General features: G+C 39.6%; 2 protein-coding genes and 2 non-coding genes across 5 annotated transcripts; 3 read left to right on the forward strand and 1 right to left on the reverse strand.

Annotated features, from left to right (window-relative positions):
• The first annotated feature begins 4549 nt into the window (after nucleotides 1-4549).
• rpl12 (ribosomal protein L12) lies at nucleotides 4550-8137 on the forward strand. 2 transcript variants are annotated; one of them, XM_073464205.1, is made up of 6 exons: nucleotides 4550-4704; nucleotides 6604-6677; nucleotides 6963-7061; nucleotides 7367-7448; nucleotides 7541-7627; nucleotides 7982-8137. In XM_073464205.1, the coding sequence occupies exons 1-6, from the start codon at nucleotides 4668-4670 to the stop codon at nucleotides 8098-8100; spliced, it is 498 nt and encodes a 165-aa protein (XP_073320306.1). In that variant the 5' UTR covers nucleotides 4550-4667; the 3' UTR covers nucleotides 8101-8137. The 2 variants fall into 2 exon arrangements, with proteins under 2 accessions (XP_073320306.1, XP_073320307.1); XM_073464206.1 differs by lacking the exon at nucleotides 4550-4704 and adding an exon at nucleotides 4716-4806.
• On the forward strand, nucleotides 6727-6853 carry LOC140995309 (small nucleolar RNA SNORA65). The gene has a single exon (XR_012178762.1). It is a non-coding gene; the product is annotated as a small nucleolar RNA SNORA65 (small nucleolar RNA).
• Nucleotides 7673-7799, forward strand: LOC140995314 (small nucleolar RNA SNORA65). Its single transcript, XR_012178766.1, has one exon. It is a non-coding gene; the product is annotated as a small nucleolar RNA SNORA65 (small nucleolar RNA).
• A 1542-nt stretch (nucleotides 8138-9679) lies between the features above and the next one.
• On the reverse strand, nucleotides 9680-14100 carry pole3 (polymerase (DNA directed), epsilon 3 (p17 subunit)). Its single transcript, XM_073464384.1, has 4 exons — nucleotides 13665-14100; nucleotides 12601-12686; nucleotides 12330-12448; nucleotides 9680-11248 (listed from the first exon to the last, which is right to left on the reverse strand). The coding sequence occupies exons 1-4, from the start codon at nucleotides 13728-13730 to the stop codon at nucleotides 11067-11069; spliced, it is 453 nt and encodes a 150-aa protein (XP_073320485.1). The 5' UTR covers nucleotides 13731-14100; the 3' UTR covers nucleotides 9680-11066.
• Nucleotides 14101-19657: the final 5557 nt, after the last annotated feature.

Below are 19657 nucleotides of genomic sequence, written 5' to 3' on the forward strand. Positions count from 1 at the left end.
AAAAAAAAAAATCAATAGAGGAAATTGTACGGCAGAGAAATTAGAGCGACGAACAAGAAGAGACGAAGCTGCTGATTGGAAAAAACACACGAGGAAAAAAGGTCAAGAAGGACGAAAAGATGGAGGAGAGGAACTCTGCTGAAATCGAATCATTCCCTCGAGTTTAACAAATGAGCTGTCCAACTGTGTGTGTGTGTGTGTGTGTGTGTGTGTGTGTGTGTGTGTGTCAACACTGGCTCGATGGTTCTGCTTCAGGCTCAGTTTGTTTATGCAGAAATAACAGCTGGCTCGCACTCTCCACACTGTAAACTCACACTCACACACACGCTTGTCTTCGTGTTGTTATGAGGACCCTCGTTAACATAATGAGTCACAGAAAGTAACCGAGTACATTTTGACTTTTTACTCCACTACATTTATCCGAGAGCTACAGTTACTAGTCACTTTGCACAGATCAGGGTTTAACACACAAAATATATGTTGTAAAATACGATGAATAACAGATCATCTGTTGTAGATTAAAGGTCCAGTGTGTAGGATTTAGTGACGAGGTTGCACAGTGAAACCAACTGAGCATCCCTCGTCTCACCCTCCCCAAAAGCGGCCATCAAAAACGTAAAAGTCCCTCTCTGGAGTCGGTTTTTGGTTTGTCTGTTCTGGGCTCCTGTAGAAACATGGCGGACCCCCTCCTTCAAAAAACAACCATATCGTTCGTCTTTGAAAGCAGCTTATTACAACACTTTTTTTACTTTTCGAATTAGGTGGCGACCTCTAGTGGCTGTGTAACTATTATGACAGCAACAGAGGAAGTCAGGCAACTCCCACCCAGGAGGGAGGTGGAGGGGATGGTGGTAGCATTCAAGCTAAACAAAGGTAAAGTTGCAACATAGAAACGTTAAACAATAAGTTTGAAAGTATTTGTGGTTTTGTAGAAACGTGCTCAGTGAACAGAGCGAACACTCAGTGAAGCGTAAATTAAATGTGTAGCAGTAAAAAGCTAATGCTAGGCTACAAACAGACGACATCACGGTCACATGACTTAAACGTCACCACCACTGAGCGTCTTACTGCACAATTACTATCCAGGTTTTCTATAAACTGATCAATGTACGAGTTGTAAAGTCAGAGTGAGAACAGTGTGTAACTAAAGTGGCCTGTAAAGACGGACTAGTGAGCAGATGAGTCTCCGTGTTCGCTGTGAGGACGTTTAATGTCCCCGACAACCTCTGTAGTCACATTCAGACACTTGTTAACAACCGCTAACCATTTTTAACACACGGAAGAGCTTTATAATTAAACTGTGGGACATTTAATGATGTGTTTTATGTCTTTTAAGCATTCAACTGAAAACCAATTTTAAAAACTTTGGGATGAGGGAACCAGATGTGCAAAAATGCGAACTGATTTCTGGCTTTTAGGACTACAGACCACATCACTCTACACCCTCTGGATAAATCTGTCTGTATTTTGCAGTAAACCAGAGTTTTTAAACGTTGTTTCTGTGGAGACATCCTGCTTCGTCTCACCTGTAGTCAAAATTCAAGAGCAAATGAATGAATGTATGAATTTTCTCAACCAGGCTGAGGGAGAAAAACGTCTTCTTCTTCTGTTATATGTCCAGCAGAACAGAAGCTTCACAGCGGGCAGAACCACTTTGCACATGTTGAGAAAGTCATATACTAAATAAATATTTTAATGCATTTAAACACACATCTTAACAGATCTCTTTATTTAGCGTCCACTGAAACAGTTAAGTTAGCATCTCTAATCAGAAGAGATATTGTCCATGAAACCGCAGCGACTGACGGGTCATTATTCTGCCTGGTGAGTCATTTCACTTAAAGACATTTTCTGGACTTACATCAGATTATTAACATACGACTTGTGGAGTCATTTCACCCTGAGGAGTAAAAGATCTGAATACATCTTCGAACACTGATGGCCCCAAACCAAACCATCACAAGTGAACGCAAACATACATCAACCTTATTCTAACCTCAACCTTCAAAACAAGTGTCAGTGTTCAAACAGCCCACGGCGGTGAAACACTGAGATTGGTGCTGATAAAGATAGCAATACAAGCCCAACACACACACACACACACACACACACAAACACACACAGTAAGACAAGAGAATGGAAATGTAATTACATCACAGGCTGTCGTGTCCTCTGCAGAGATGAAACTGGACTCCTTCGTGTCTCATGTTGGTGTAATGTGACGTTACTGTACTGAACTAGTTAACACGAGGCAAACCGGGTCACTCACACACAGAAAAATCAGCAGAGACAGAGTTTATTATAATCATGTGGGATTATAGCGACTGCCACTGATGTGATTTATTACCAGGAGTATTCAGCTACAATAAATCATCTCCATTATTCATCACGTGGTCAGAAATAACATGAACTATCGCTGAACTTCACAAAGAGACAGAAACATAAAGATGACCAGATGATGTGATAACAACAAGCTAAGAGATTTAAGTTTAATGGAAAAAGAAAAACAGCGATAAAAACTTCACATTCAGCAGCACGGGATAAAGAAATATCAAACATTTCTTATCTATTTCCAACATAAAAAGAAGTATTTTATATTTAAAGACGCTTTCTGTCCATTAGAGCTGAAAAACCTGATAACATTTCATCAAGAAGATTATTCAGAGGTGACATTTCCTCTAAATGTTGAGGACTTTCTGTAAATACAGATAAAGCTGTCCTTTGATAATATGAGCTGTGAATTTCTGAGTATCCTCACAGATTTTCATGATGCATATTAAACAGCACAACAGTGATGATCTCTGCTTCTCACCCACTTACTCCCTCTTGTGTTCTGTTTCTATTCCTGTGCAGCAGCTCTGAGTCAAAAAGTCCTTCAGGATCCAAACACTGCTTTTTTACATGCGACTCGGAGCCGCGATGATCCAACTGACAGCAACCTGAAAGATGACAAACACCTGCAGTAATGTACACTAACACTGACATAATGCTGTTGTATTCCAGCAGCGCTCGACCGGCTTCAGGCCCCATTATTCTGCTACGGAGGATGTTCATCCACTCAGCACCCACATGCAGCACTTTAACCTCCTCTGAGTTCATGAACCAGCTCAGAAAATAACTTTCCACCACCGGAAAAAACTCTCCATTAAACACAAGCAAAAACACTCACAACAGTCTGCATTATATTACTCGTGCCGCTCTATAATACCACTTTATAACTAGATTATCATCTAAATGCATAATTATTGGGAAGCAATGCCACAAATACGCAAATGCAACTCATTAATTATGTTGAAAAAGCATTTCTGGGAATAATAATAATAGATATTTTATGAGTTATGCTGGAAATGACAGAAATGACATCAAAGCAAACAATTCGAGGTCGGTTACAACACTGAGTGAAGTGAAGGATTTTCTAAATGAATATTTATAAACCGTTTACTGTTGTCTTATAATATAAAACACTAGTTATTTCAAGGGAAGTGGTGCAGGGTGGTGATGAATCAAACATCAACTAATATATAGTATGTAACATTTTGTATCGTCTCGTATTCTGTCATATAGTATTTTATCGTATGATTTTGTTTCGTATCGTTTGTATCACATCGTATCGTGAGTATCACATCATGTTTTATTGTATCATAGTTTTTTTAAGAATGGTATCTGGTTGCAAAGTATTATATTGTTTTATATCATATTATTCTGTTTCTGATCTCATGGTTTCGTATCTTTCGTATCACATCATCTTGTATAGTATCGTCTCTTAGCGTGTCCCATCATGTCATATAGTTTCATTTAGTATTGTATCGTTTCGTGTCATATACTTAGTATATACTATCGTATCATATTGTCTCGTATTGTATTGTTTAATGTTGTGTTGTTTTGTATCGTATCATTTCGTATTGTCTTCTAAGTACCCAAAGATTGTTTAAGATGAGAGAAAGTAAACATGAATTGAGAGAAATTTTCATGTTTGAAAAAACAAATTGTGAGGATGGATGTAAAATAAAAGAAATTATCTTCGACAAATCATAAACTGGAGCACATCTGGGAGGTAAAATACTTTTATTTTCCAGGAGATAAGGATTTTGTTACATTAGATACTCCAAATATTGTTCAGGGTTTCCTTATTACAACAAACACACTAAGTATAGGAAAGCTGTGTAGGAAGGTTGTGTTTGTGACTGCAGAGCTGTAAAACGTGTCTGCAGGCTAAATATACAATGTAAGCTAGGTAATGTAGAAAAATAATAATCAAAAATATAATTAAAATAAATATAAGATTACAGAGAGCATGTGAGGTTTCTTTTGACTCATGTCCTATCGTTGTGAAGGTGATTAAATTAGACTATAATAATAATTTAATCATAATAAAATAAAATAATAATTTGATTATTAATTCAAGATAAAGTTACAAAGTGCTTTGTAGTAAAATAAATAAATAAAACTGTTTTTGAAAGTGGTGACGTTGAATCTACGTCACGAGAACGGGATCATAACCTCTCGCGATACTTGGCGTGCCTATAAATCCCTCCGCGGCCGCCGCTCGGCCTTTCTTTCTCCCTTTAGCGGTGAAGGTGCAACAGTAATCGGTCGTCCCGAGTCCGGGTTCATCCGACACCCTCACCAAACCAAGCTGAACTGAGCTCAACCACCACAGCAGCAACATGCCTCCCAAATTCGACCCCAACGAGATTAAAGTTGGTATGTTTTCACTGTCAAGTGGGTAATAAACGCAGACGTTTGTTCACAGCCAAGATGGAGTCGCTCCGTGTCCGCCGGCCTGTGAGCGGCGCGCACAAAACGGTAAAGATGGGACACAAGACGCGACGAGGAATGCTAAAAACGATGTCTGACTAAATTTCTGCATGCTGACATTTATGTATCAGGTGAAATCTGATGGATTTGTGACAGGTTTGACGGGTCAACTGGTGTCTGGGGCGGACTACACGCGAATACACGTGGGATGACGGTACTAGCTAATCGGCTAACGCTAGCTAATGCTAATTTAACCTCGTACTCGTTGAATGAATCAGTTTCAGCGTTAATTAAAAATAATCTGCAGCCTCGTAAACCTGCTGTAAAGTGTGATTTAGAGATTAGATTACGTGATGTCTGATTTATGAATCAGTGTTCGTGTTTTGTAGTTTTGATGCTCATACAGATGAGTTTCTTAATTTAATATTCCTTTGGAAAAATGTCAGCTAGTATAATTGTATTGAGTCCTGCAATCCTGGTTTATTAATCCAGATTATTAGTTACCCTAATTCTGATAAATTACAAAACATCTAAAATGTTCTCAGGTTTTGTCTTCAGTGTGATTGAATCCATCTTTCACATTTTATATTGTGATAAATAAGTCTAGGTCACATTCAACACTAACAATTGTATTTTTTACTGTAATCTGGCACATTATAGATAAAACTAATCTAAAACCGTGACAGATTAACTTGTACTGAAAGTGATCGTAGTTCCAGCTGTGTAGGAAACATCAGGCTGCGCTTTAAAAGTAAGTGTAGGTGGAAGTAATTTATTTTGAGAAAATGTAGGCGAACATAAATAAATTGTCCTCAATCTATAAGACAATAGTGTCAATGTTGTGTTGAACTTAATTTTGTCCATTTAGATATTATTCAATGTAAATGTTTCTGATGCAGTTCATTGCGCCACATTCTCTGTTCCATGTGACTTTGCACATATTTACACACCGTGATGGAGACTCAGTCCTGTTGGATGTATTCACAGCTTTTATTTTTTAGCTGGACATGTCTTGATTTAGTTGCTCAGGTTTGGTTTGGGATTGTAAATACCCAGAGCAGGATTCACAACCACTGTGCAAATGTTTGAGGTTATTGTCGAACACATCACGAAGTAGACAGGAGTGATTAGACTTGTCAGTCTGAATTAGAAGTGCTAAGTTTATAGTTTTGGCCTACATAACTCTAAATATCCTTTTTATTCCAGAAATTTGTGATGGTGGGGAAAAACGGTGTCAAGCTTAAGATCTTTTCCCTTAAACTAAAACAACTTTCAGGATCGTAGTGGGGATATTCCACATAACGGGGATTTTAGCGTGTCTACAAAACTGCACATAGTATTGTGTATGATGTATCAACAAAATGATTATGAGCAATGAAATGTTACTAGATCGAGTCCAACCTGCAGGTTTTTTTTGGCCTGAAACAATTTGACTTGGCAGTCAGGAACGTAGACAACATGCCAACACTCAGAATATAATAGTCTGTAGGCGTTAAATCATAATTTAATGACTGCTCTTATATCAGCGATGGCGCGAAATGGGTTTTACATGCAGTATTAATGTTTGGTGCCCCATTTCATAAGACTTTAGTTAAAGTGTCTCATGTTGGTTGTCATTTTCCTGATTCCAGGTGCACTGGTTTAAAAAAAATTCACTCAAGTGTTAAATAGCTAAATGAGCTTCAGGACTAAACGAGCAGATATGCTGTTAAAATCACTGCAGTTCTGTCTGAAGCCGTCATCACACCTGTGAAAGATCAGCTGTCAGTGGGTGTCGAGTCTGCAGAGTGTGAAGAAACTGCATCAATTAAAGGTTTTAACGAGGTTGTTTTTTTTGTCTTTCAGTGTACATGAGGTGCACAGGAGGAGAGGTCGGAGCCACATCCGCCCTGGCCCCCAAAATCGGACCTCTGGGTCTGGTGAGTTTGAAAAGAGAAAAATACATCTCACTACAAACTGAACCAGCCTCCCGCCACTATGCCTGTCTGTCAGAGTGACTGAGTATAATCCAGTGGAGGCTCAGATCGACCCAACTTTAGGAAACAGAGCTGCCCAAACTAATGGACAACCCTGTGCCGTAAAGTCTGGAACACACACTAAAGCTCCTGCATGATGAAGACTCTTGACAGATTTATTTTTAGCTTTAACAGACGGTTCTGTTAGTCCAATGTAATCTCAACTGACCTTTTCTGTTTTCTCATCAGTCTCCCAAGAAAGTTGGTGATGACATTGCCAAGGCCACCGGTGACTGGAAGGGCCTGAGGATCACCGTGAAGCTGACCATCCAGAACAGACAGGCAGCTGTAAGTATTATGAACAAATTCACAGGCTGTAATCTACAATATGAACTTGCAGGGTTTTATTAAAGGATCAGTTTACCCAAAAACGAAGATTCAGTCATGAGGTGAAGTTTCATAGTCCACAAGACATTTCCTGGAGCTTCACAGCAAAAGTGTTGCAGCATTTTAATAAACAACTGAAGTAGCTGGAGTCTTGTCTTTGACTTCTCATTTTTGGGTGAACTGGTCCTTTACTCCCAGCCAGTTGTGAATATAAGCAGTCAGCTTGGTGGCGGCAGGACGATGACTTGACTTTGTCTTTGTTTTAGATCGAGGTCGTTCCCTCTGCGTCTGCTCTGATCATCAAGGCTCTGAAGGAGCCTCCTCGTGACAGGAAGAAGGTCAAGAACAGTAAGTGTTGTGTGGAAACGATCACTTTTAAAAAAAACAAAGACAAGGTTGGATGAAGTGGATTGACCGCATTTCACTTTCTATTTTTCCAGTCAAGCACAGTGGAAGCGTCACCTTCGATGAGATCGTTGGCGTTGCTCGCGTCATGAGGCCTCGCTCCATCGCCAGGGAGCTCTCTGGTAAGACTTTAAACAGGACAATGTGTTTCGTGTACCGCTCAGCCTCCCGCCACTATGCCTGTCTGTCAGAGTGACTGAGTATAATCCAGTGGAGGCTCAGATCGACCCAACTTTAGGAAACAGAGCTGCTCAAACTAATGGACAACCCTGTGCCGTAAAGTCTGGAACATTCATTGACCACATGAGAGAAATTCACCTGGTTTCTGTCCCCGTGTTAGTAATGTTTTGTTTTTATTGGACTTTAAACCTCAAACAGAGATGAGCTGCAAACGTGTCTAATTTGAAATGGACGTAAACATTTTGTATTGTTACATCAAGTCATTGATTGTATATTTGTCTTAATTCCTCCTTCAGGAACCATCAAAGAGATCCTGGGAACCGCTCAGTCTGTCGGCTGCACCATCGATGGACGTCCTCCCCACGATGTCATCGATGACATCAACAGCGGCAAAGTCGAGTGTCCATCAGAGTAAAAACTGAGGACGTCAATAAAATGTTCAGAAAAACTGAGCTTGTGTTTGACCTTGTTTTTTTTATTTTGTTAATTAAGCTTAATTTAACGGGACGTGCAGCAATCCTGGTTTTGTATCCCGAGATGAGGAAATCAGTGAACGACCTCGGTCCTGTCGGATCAGAACATTAAAATGCTGATTAAACGTGACGGCATCAGGACTGAAGATGTTGAATTTATAAATTGAAGGTCATTCAGCACAATAATGGGTTAAAAGTGAAACATTTCACTAAGGAGTGACTCTGAATGCAGTACTTCTACTTGTAGTGGAGTATTTTGAAATGGTACTTTTATATAAGCTCTAAATACATGTCCTTCACAGCTGGTTTGTCCAAATAAATACACTAAAAATAAGTTGGATATTGGGATTATAGGTGCTTATATGCAATAAAAGCCAAATGTAATTTTGAGTAGAGTATGAAGACATGAGAAAGATGCAATGAGTAACTGCCATAATGAGGTTTATTCAAGCTGTTGGGCGTGTACCAGCTGAACTCCATGTAACTATTGTGTCAAACGTTGAAGCAAGGTGACTGTTTTAAACTGGGAGGTTAATTTATACACGGTTGAAACAAAGTGGCGAGGACAGTTTTCTTCAGTAAGGAAGCTCATTACCGCCTCGCCAGGAAAAGAAAGCTGGAAAAGTATCGCATGAGAGAAGTTAAAGGTTTTGTGGTTCTCACAAAAATTACATTCAGAGCTGCTACTTTGTGAAACCTCAGATTTTAATGTAATTTTCCTACTGTTGCCTGTGGCAGAGATGAGTGGGATAGAGATTAAAGGAGCATTATGTAGTTTTTGGGGAAGAAATGTTAATCAGAAGGAAAAGATCTTCATTGACTTTATTTTTTCCTACCTAAATAAACTGTTTTCATGAAAGAATAAACAAACTGACCTTAAAGGACAACGCAGTTTATACTGTTTTACTTTGTTTATATGTGGCGGACCCTGCCACCTTTCTAGCTTCAGTGTTCTGCGACCTTATTTTCGTCTGAGAACAGCTCGTTTATTCACTCATGGAAAACATATTTCTGAGTTTGAATTATTACCTCATTAATATTTTAAATATTAAAATTCTGATTTTGAATTTATTCTCAAAACTACAGAGTGCTCCTTTAATTAAATCATTTCTTGATGTAATTTTTTTTTTTTTTTTGCTGCTAAAAAGAGCAAATCCAGATTGAGTTTGGGAAACAAAACACCATCATTGGTTTTGAAACACTAAGGTGTGAAATGTTACATCATACGTCTGAATTGTGTTCAATTATTTTCTGTCAGTTTCGTAACTTCAGTGAATCAGATGAACTCCTGAACTGAACGGGGCGAAGCTGGAAATGTGTCAGCAGCTTCGTTCTGCGTGAACGTCTCCGTGTTATGAGATCTGAGCAGCTTGTTTCAGCCCGAATGTGTTGAAGGTTGTTTAATGACTGCAGCTGCAGGAAAACCGTCTGAAGTCGGATCCTGTTTGAATCCAGAGTCACTGTGACGACGTGTGGTGGGCGTGCAGGGTCGCTCGGGTCAGTCATGACTCAACACAGTTCTCCTTTTATACAAAATATTTATTGAAAATCTCAGCCAGTCATATACAACTCTACAAAAGTATAAAGGGTTCAAAAACGCAGCAGAACAAAAAGGTGCACTGAACACAGCTGCAGCCATTTTTTAACTATTATTAATTAATGTGGTCCAACAACACGGGTCACTACAGCCGTCACCGCTAAACTGATTCACCACGTCCAGTCGCTACAAGCTCGATGATTGTTTCTAGTGTTCTATCCTCAAATTCATAACTAGCGGCTGATTTTGTACCAAAAACTAGTAAATCTTTGATCGAAATCGTCCTGGATTAAAGGAAAAGTTCACCCAAAAATGAGACGCCCACGCTGATGGAAAGTCAGTTGAAGTTTCGACGTCCACAGAACATTTCTGGAGCTTCACAGAAAAACAGCCTTGGATCATTCTGCTAAACAACTGAAGCAGCTGGAGAAACACAACGGGAGTGAACATGAAATGTCTCTATGCAGCTCGTCTCACATAATCTGGAGGCCCCGAGATCAGAGATCGATTTGAAAAGAGATTATTTACACACGAAATCTTCACTGTAGCTAATAAGGTAAACGTGTTGTGATCTCGGGCTCCTGGAGACTTGGATTACACTGGACGAGCTGTGTGGAGCCACTTTATATATTTTTGGGGATGTTTTTCACATTTTAAATCAAGTCTCCAGCTGCTTCAGTTGTTTAGCAGAATGCTGCAACTCTGTTTTTCTGTGAAGCTCCAGAAGTGTTTTGTGGACTACCAGACTTCACCTGACTTTTCATCATCAGGAGGAGGAGATGATGACTGGATTTTACTTTTTGAGTGATCTGTTCCTTTAAATCTAAACTTGGACTCTTTTGTTAGTTCTTCAACGGCTTCTTTTGTTTAGACAACCTTTAACCTTTGAGCACTTAATTTGTTAAATAAAACAGGGTTTATGATCGTCAGTGTGCTGCTATAGAAACATTTTAAACAAGCTCATTTTCTAACTGGACGCTGGTCAAACGACTGCCTGTGTTCTCACTCCCTCCAGTGGTAAACTGATTGAAAAGCTGAGTGTGTTAGTTCTTTAACCAGAATCAGTCTTTGTATTTAACTTCCTGTCGATGAAAACTAACTACTGAGTATTATTAACGGTCAAGAAAAAACAGTGTTTGTATCAAAATGATAAAAAAAAATACAAAATGAGGATCAGGAGGTGGAGTTTTTCTTTGTGCTTCGTTTGTTGTCGGGTCGGAAACAGCAGCCTCACCTGCTGCTGCTCGGTAAAACTGATGCTTTAATTCATGGTGGCTCTGTGATGACCGAGCGTCACTTAAACGCATCACGTCCAGCCAGTGATGACCTCAGAGGAGGTGATGGGAGTGCATGTCAGTCACCAGAGCTTCATCAGTTCTCCACCTCCTCCTCCTCAGCTTCGTTCTCGGCCTCAGGCTCCTCCTCCATGCGCTCCTCTTCCTCCTCCTCTTCGTCCTCCCTGCTCTTATCGTTCTCAGAGTCGACCTTCTTCTCTTTATCTTTGCGCTTCTGCTCAGAAACCTCCTTCTTTCCTTTCTGGCCCTTCTTATACACTGTGGAGGAACACAAACACCCATCGTTAACCGCAAATCAAAGACTTGGAGCTCATGTTATTTCACATCTCTCCGCTCTGAGAGTTACTGGAAACATCTGCTCCGCTGTTGAAACGGAGGAAGTCGGTGACAGAAGAATGAGCTGTGAGGCTGTTCAGACCTGGTTTTAACCTTTCGTTCTAGGTGATCCGATCACAAGTGCAGAGCTTTAAGTCCGTCAGCTCACACCTGTTGTTAGTCTCTAATGAGCGCTTATGATCGGATCTCACTTCCTCGCTCTGTATGCAAATAAACACGTCCATCACTGGGACGAACAGACACAATGTTTTTTACACAAAGAAAGAAAGAGCTTAATGTTTAATGTTTGCCGAATTAACAAGAAAGCCTGAAAAATGAAGAATTTGTCAGAGACAGAGTGTCAAAGTTTATAAAGTGTGTCCTAACTCATCAACTAACTAAACCGAGCAATTTTTTAAGGGAGTCTGGGGACAAAGAAGTCGCCTATATTGGTTACTGTTTAGTGTATCTGTAAAATGTGACATGTTTAGCGTCAATAAAATGTTTCTTCTTTCATAAATTGAGTGTAAATGGTGAAATCAGTGTAAACAGTGTGTTCAAACAGCTGCTAAATGTTGGCAGGTAAGACTTTAGCACTTTAGACAGAAGCAGACAGGCTGGTACAGCCATGCTGCCACAAACTGACACTTTTTACAAGGAAACAAACAACTTACTGTTTTCATTTGATGCTGAATTTACAAGGAGACGATGATTCAGAATCTGTCTTAGCAAAGTTTCAGAAAGTTTTTTAAGTTTCTCCTCATGAAACAACTCTTAAAATCAGCCGATTTGTTAAGGGAGTCTGGTGACTAGTTCAATGTTTGGATCAGTTGAAACAGACGGTGCGTTCACAGACATCTGCTGCTAACACAGGCGGGTTCAGAGAGACCAAACATGTAATTTATATCACAGTGAACCACATGTTGATACCAGGTCTGAGCAGCCAATCAGATGCAGTCAGACTGATGAGGAATAATATGAACTTGTATTTTGTGTCATATTGTCTTCACACTGATGTACTGACCCTCCAGAGCTTCTCTGAGAGGCTCCAGGAATCGTTCAAACTCCATTTCCTCCATCGCGGCCAAAACGTCTCCTGCGTTCAGAGTTTTCCTCTTCGCTTTCATGGCAAAGTTGTTCGCACTGTGACGAGATAAACAGGAAGAAAAGCCATTGTTTTATTTAAGGAGTGGTGTAATGGATCATTCTTAAAAAGCACTCCGGAGACTCAGACGCTGTTATGATGCCACTTCAATCCAACTGAATTTCATGAATGAATCCCGGCTGATTCTCACCAGGACGTTGCGTACAGCACGAACACGCTGGCGGCCTGGGAAATGGCTCTCCTCGCTTCCTTCGACACGTTCACCCCATCCGGGAGCTGTTGAGAAAACAAGCCGTGCGGAGGAGTTTATCTCAGAGCTGCAGGACACCAGCAGCTTTTTATCAGAAAACACAGGCGGGCTGAGAAAAGAGGCTCGGAGACAATAACACAGGAACAGTCACAAACACGTGAGCACAGCTGGTTTCAGGAACAAGCAGGTGTGTTAAAGGCTTTAAGGACGTGTGCACCTGCATGAACAGATGAGGCGCTCAGGGTTCTCATTATACTTTTCTACTGTAACTGAAGTAATATGATGAATGAGTACTTTAACTTGTAACTGGGTATTTTTACACTGCTTTTTTGGTTCATTACTTTCACTTTAGATACTTTAAATACATGTTACAATGACACTTTTCTTTTGTAACTGAAGTAATATGATGAATGGAGTACTTGTACTTGTAACTGAGTATTTTTACACTGCTGTATTAGTAACGTTACTTCTACTTAAGAAACTTTAAATATATTTTATGATATTTTTTCTCCTGTAACTGAAGTAATATGATGAATGAGTACTTTAACTTGTAACTGAGTATTTTACACTGCTTTTTTTGTAACGTTACTTTTACTTTAGATACTTTAAATACATGTTACAATGACACTTTTCTCCTGTAACTTAAGTAATATGATAAATGGAGTACTTGTACTTGTAACTGAGTATTTTTAAACTGCTGTATTAGTAACGTTACTTCTACTTAAGAAACTTTAAATATATTTTATGATATTTTTTCTCCTGTAACTGAAGTAATATGGTGAATGGAGTACTTGTACTTGTAACTGAGTATTTTTACACTGCTGTATTAGTAACGTTACTTCTACTTAAGATACTTTAAATATATTTTATGATATTTTTTCTCCTGTAACTGAAGTAATATGATGAATGAGTACTTGTACTTGTAACTGAGTATCTGTACACCGCTGCTCTGGTACTTGTCCTGCAGTAATCCCTTCCCTCCCCGCCGCCGGCTCTCCACTCACCGCCTCCTTGATGATGCGGGTGATCACCGCGTTGGGGAGGTTCAGGTCTTCCGGCCTCTCCGCCATCTCTCTGCCCGCTCACCGAGTCCTCTGACCCCGTCCGCCCTGCTTCTGCTCCCCGCTCACGGCGCCTTCCCTCCCGGGTCGCGGCTGCGTGTCTCCGGTGTGAAGCCGGAGGTAGCTGCTCGATGCTAACAGATTAGCCGGAGCTAACTGACGGAGCTAACTCGGCTAATCACTGTCCGGCTAATGTTCGGTTATTGACAGTTGGTTACGTCACTACCAGCAGCAGACGCCTCTATTGATCCGATCGATCGGTTCGGCTGATTGATGAGTTCACGCGCCTCCTGAAGTCGCTCGCGTGGCCACCAGAACCGATTTGTTTTGAGACATTTCCCGCGAACCGTCCGAGCACGAGCCCTCCCCTGTCAACTTTCAACTCTGACCTCTGACGCACGCGTGACGTAGGTCGACGTTTTACGTAACTCACGTAGAAAATGTAGTTTTTATTCTTTAATGTTTGTTTTTCATGTTTCTCATCGGATTCCTTCAGGTTTATGTGTTTATTACGATTCAGTAAATACAAAATAATTAGAAAATAATTTAACTTAATAGAATAAAAATAATTAAGTCTAAATAAAATAAGATGACAGACATGAACTGACTATTTAGATTACTATTATTTATTTGTACTATTAATTTATGCAACAGATCATAAACCATCCTTTTTTATTTTTGAAAATTAAACCAAACAAAACATAAATTTAACTTTTAAAAGGAAACCTCTTTAACATCTAATACCCATTTCTATCAGCTTATCTCTGTCAGTGCTCTGATCCAATCCACTGACGTTATATGTTTATATACTCTGTATTGGACTGTGCTGTTTGCTAATTAAAGAAAAAGAAAGAAAAGAAACTAATAGAAAAACAGATACAAGATTTTATCATTTTCCCAAACTGGTTTCAGTTTAGTCATCGTTCATTATGCAACAAGGAAGTTATAGTGTTTAGTAAAAATACAGAATTATGTTGCTGCACAATTAATAGAAATATTATCGAAATCACAATATGGTAGCATTATAATGCAGTTTGTTACAAACCCCAGCATGTCACATCATCATGATTTGAATTTGTTTTTTAAATTAATGAAAGTTGTAATGCAGAAATGATTATTACCAATAATTGTGAATCATATTGCAATCGTAAAATCTATCGTGCAGCCCTAGACTCACTGAATTTCACAATAACAACAATACAATCAAATAAAATAAAGCAAAACACAAATGAGTTGAATTCAAACTGCAACAGGACAAAAAACTGCTCAGTAGTTTGTGTTTTATTATTGTTTTATTTCTTATTTCTATTGCAAAGATTAGAGTTTCAAAAAAAGATATAATTTATTTACATCTGATCTGCTGGTGTAGTTTGGTATCGAAAGCATTTTGTTCAGTTTTGTAATTGTTAAATATGACATATAATACATGTACTGTTTTTTATTTTCTTTAGTTTCCTTTGACAGTGTTCTGAATATTATAAGTTAATATCAGTATTCTGCTTTGGCAATATCAATGAATATGGTTGTGTCAATAAATCCTTTCAAATTTAAATCAACATAATACAACAAACAAAATGTTTGAAACTTTAAGTCTAAATATCAAACGATGATAATTATTATTATGTGAAAATAATCCTGTTAGCTGTGAGTGTGAGCTGACAGACGTCATGTGTTTAAAGACCACAGTGAGACATCGTTCATTAGAAAGTCTTTTATATGTGAACTAAAACAATAAGGCCGTGACTGTTGATTCTTTATTTCTCTAATTTTAACAAATCCCATTGAAAAAAGACCAAAAACAGAAACGAGTTCTTCTTTCTCTCAACACGTTCTGACTTCCTGTCTGAGGCTCTGAGCTCAAAGTCCCAGCAGATCCTCCATTTCCTCCTGTTTGCTTCAGGCAACAGATTAGTGTAGTTTGTGGTCATAAAACCCAGAAATCAGTTAGTATTTTTGCACATCTGGTTCCCTCGTCTCAAAGTCTGAGAGTTGTTGAATGGGTTTTCAGTTAAATGTGTGAAATACGGTGTGTGGTTACCGCAGGCTGAATATATTTACATGTTTTGTTCTCCAACATAAACTCCATCATTAAATGTCCCACAGTTTAATTATAAAGCTCTTCTGTGTGTTAAAAACTGTTAGCGGTTGCTAACAAGTGTCTAAATGAGACTACAGAGGTTGTCGGGGACATTAAACGTCCTCACAGCGAACACGGAGACTCATCTGCTCACTAGTCCGTCTTTACAGGCCACTTTAGTTACACACTGTTCTGACTCTGACTTTACAACTCGTACATTGATCAGTTTATAGAAACCTGGATAGTAATTGTGCAGTAATTACACACATTTAATTTACGCTTCAAACATCACAGAGTGGAGTTCATCTGTGGAGATTATCTGGATGAACAAAACCTGGAAGGATCAGAAACTTGTGTTTGACAGGGAGATTATTTTCAGCAATAATCAAAAATCACAGAGAGAATCAGAGCCACAGACGGGAGGGAAATCCAGAAGTACTGACAGACTGTTGGTTTTGGTCTTTTTATGGGATTCACTGACGAGAGCAAGAAAAAAAACCCAATAAAAATGAACCTGGTGACGACTTCTGACGACAAGACAGGTTCACCTCGGCGTGCGTCAGACAGGAACCGTCCGGTCCATTAAACATTAACAGTGCTGTGATGAACGGAGGCCACGCTGAAGTGAGATGCCTCCGCTCTCCTGCTCTCACAGTATTTTCAGCGCTCAGATGAATATTAAAAAACCCTGACTGGGCAGACTTCCAGCTCCGCTCACACCTTCACTACAAACAGAGTGGAGAAGGTCAGGGTTTGTTGGGGGGGGGGAAAGGTATTTCGGTGGTTTCCATGGCAGCTGGCTTCCTCACACATGCGGGAGGCGATGCGGCCCACACGTTGTAAACCGCTCTGTACAGTACGGCTACGCAATGAAAGGCGAGTTTCTACGCCCACCAGGTTCAAGCGTCTGTGGCTGTTTCTGGGCAGCGCTCCAGGATGCTAAAGTTTCTTCAGCTCGGCTTTCTGTGTGTTGCTGGAACAATAACGGCTGCTTCGCTGCGTTCGTGTGCACAGGTGACTGCACGCGTGAAAACACACTCCCAAAAGTGTCGAACTGGTTCAACGAGACAAGAGTTTTTATTAATGAAAGGATTTTTCTGTCAAAGGAGGAGTTCATGCTGCGTTACAACGATTCACATGCTAAATTTAGCATCTTCTCTCTTTTTCCTCAAATCTAAAATCTATTCATACGTCAGACTCACCAGTTTCTCAGTAAACAACTCAGTAAAACTCGCATACCAGGACTTTACAGACCTAAAGTCAGTGTTTTCACCAGGTTAGAGAAGAGACAGGGGCTCGGTTCAGACCTGGTATCAACATCCATCCTGAGTGACCCGATCACACCCCCAGAACACATTGTCAGACCATGTTACCACATCCCTTCAGCAATAATGTGTACGCACATGTGTCCACGCTGAAGGACCGCTGACTCAGCTGACGTCCTCTGTGAAACAAGAAGAAGAAGAAGACACGACAACAGGCAGAGCAGATTACACACTGTCTGACTCACCCGCTGTGAAATAAATGACATGTGTGGGCTCTCTTAAACTGTCAGTGTCAGCAGCAGATGTCTGCGAACACACCGTCTGTTTCAACTCATCCAACCACTGGACTAGTCACCACAAGATCACCAGAGTCCCTTAACAAATCGGCTGATTTTAAGAGTTGTTTCATGAGGAGAAACTTAACAAACTTTGTGAAACTTTGCTGCGACAGGTTCTGAATCATTGTCTCCTTCTTGTAAATTCAGCATTAAATGAAAACAGTAAGTTGTTTGTTTCCTTGTAAAAAGTATCAGTTTGTACCAGCCTGTCTGCTTCTGTGTCTAAAGTGCTAAAGTCTGACCTGCCAACATTTAGCAGCTGTTTGAACACACTGTTTACACTGATTTCACCATTTACACTCAATTTATATTGATGGTAAACACGTCACATGTTATAAATACACTAAACAGTAACTAATACGGGCTGATTCTTCGTCGCATGCAGAGAAAGTCACCAGACTCCCTTAAAAAATGGCTCAATTCAGTGAGTTGTTGCGTGAGTGCAATGCTGGACCAGTGGGCTGCTTTTCAAAACCTGGAGGCTACATTACCCACAATGCAACAGCCACTGAGTGACATCACTTGAGGCAATTTATCAGATTACGTGCAGCTTCGTCTGGCATCGTCTGAGCAGTTTTACTCCTCAAGACCCTGAGACTGCTGGAGTTACACTGTAACTGGAAACAGCTGCTGCTGCTGTTCAGACTGAAACAAAACAACGAGCTGAAATAGTGAAAATAAAAGGAGTTGTGTATTTCTCTGTGGGTTAGTCAATACAAGCAGCACCGTATCAATTAGACCATAATCACAGTCACGTGTCTTCAGACCGAAGAGACTCCAGAAACTCTCGTCTCCTGTATCTTTTTATTAAATGTGTGTTTACTCTGGAGTAACAATAAATATTTGCAGGGCAGCGAGGCCAAACGGAGAGAAACACAAAAGTAAAAGCCATCTGGAGGGAAGTCAGGAAAGATATCGTCCTTTCAACAAAAAGCCAAGGACGGATGATGAATGTGCCAGACTGTCGGCCGTGACAGACTTTAATCCGAGGTATGAATGAACGTGTCTGCGGCAAAGAAACACAAAGTCAGAGTTTCAGTAACATTAATTACTGACTGCAATATTAACAATGATGCTGCTGAAGTGTCTGACTGTCAGCAAACAGCTCGATAACTCTCCTACAGACTTTGATCCTTTGTTCAGATATTTCACTGGAGGACGAGCAGCAAAAGCCTCAAAGTAAAATTACTCTGTAATGAGTAAAAGTCTTGTGTTCTTCTTGTTGTAAGTAGAAATACAGAGCAGGCAGAGATCTGAAATAACACTAAAACATACTGGAACCACTTTATGTTTACATTTTGTTAGGATACAAATATTTGTATTGTATCACAGAGGACACACATCTATTTCATCATAAATCATAAGGTCAAATAAAGGATCAATAAATGGTGGTAACTTCATCTCCCTGTCGTTCATTAGTTTGGAGACTGTCGTATTCACACACATCTGAGTTAACAACGTGAAACCGAACCTTCAGCTGAGACGAGACGCTCAGACAATTCAAAATAAATCAGGAAACCAACACAGGACCGGACGTCAGCGAGGCAGAGAGCTGTTATAACTCAATCACATGACGATATTCACAATAATGAAAATCCCCCACGATCACAATTATTGTGAGTGTTTTTTATCACAATCTGCAATAAAATCCTTTATCGTCCCGTCATTAGTACAGAATTATTAGAAGAATAGAGTAATGAAATATAAAAAGTAAAAATACTCATGCAGGCAGCTGAATGATGACTGAGTGAAACACAAATGGCAACTTTTATAAGATCTAAGTGTAATTTAATGTTGAGCAAAGTTAAGACATAAACGATGTGAAGGCTGAAAACATAAATAGATTTTATTTATGTTTGAAATAAATCTGGTGTCAGAGGAAATGTAACATGTTCAGACACCACACGCAGGCGTTTCTGTACGATTTCAAGTCATCACAAAGGTTTTATTATTAATATTATTATTATTATTATTATTAATATTATCATCATTCAAAATCAAGTCTAAATGTTCTGCACATATATATTTACTGATTTAATGTATTTACAAGGGAAAAGACAGCCAACAAGGTTAGCAACAAGATAAAACAACTTGTTCGTTTGTTCTTAAAAAATGTTGAAGCGTTGGTGGACTTTTTGTTGTACTTCACTCATTGTAGATTTTACTTAATAACTTGTTTGTCTTCTCCTTTCTTTTCTTTGTCTTCCTCTGAATATTGAACCTGTGACCTGATTATTTAAGCTGCTGAGGAGAAGC

The sequence above is a fragment of the Pagrus major genome, chromosome 4, assembly GCF_040436345.1.
Source record: "Pagrus major chromosome 4, Pma_NU_1.0".
NCBI classification, from domain to species: Eukaryota; Metazoa; Chordata; class Actinopteri; order Spariformes; family Sparidae; genus Pagrus; species Pagrus major.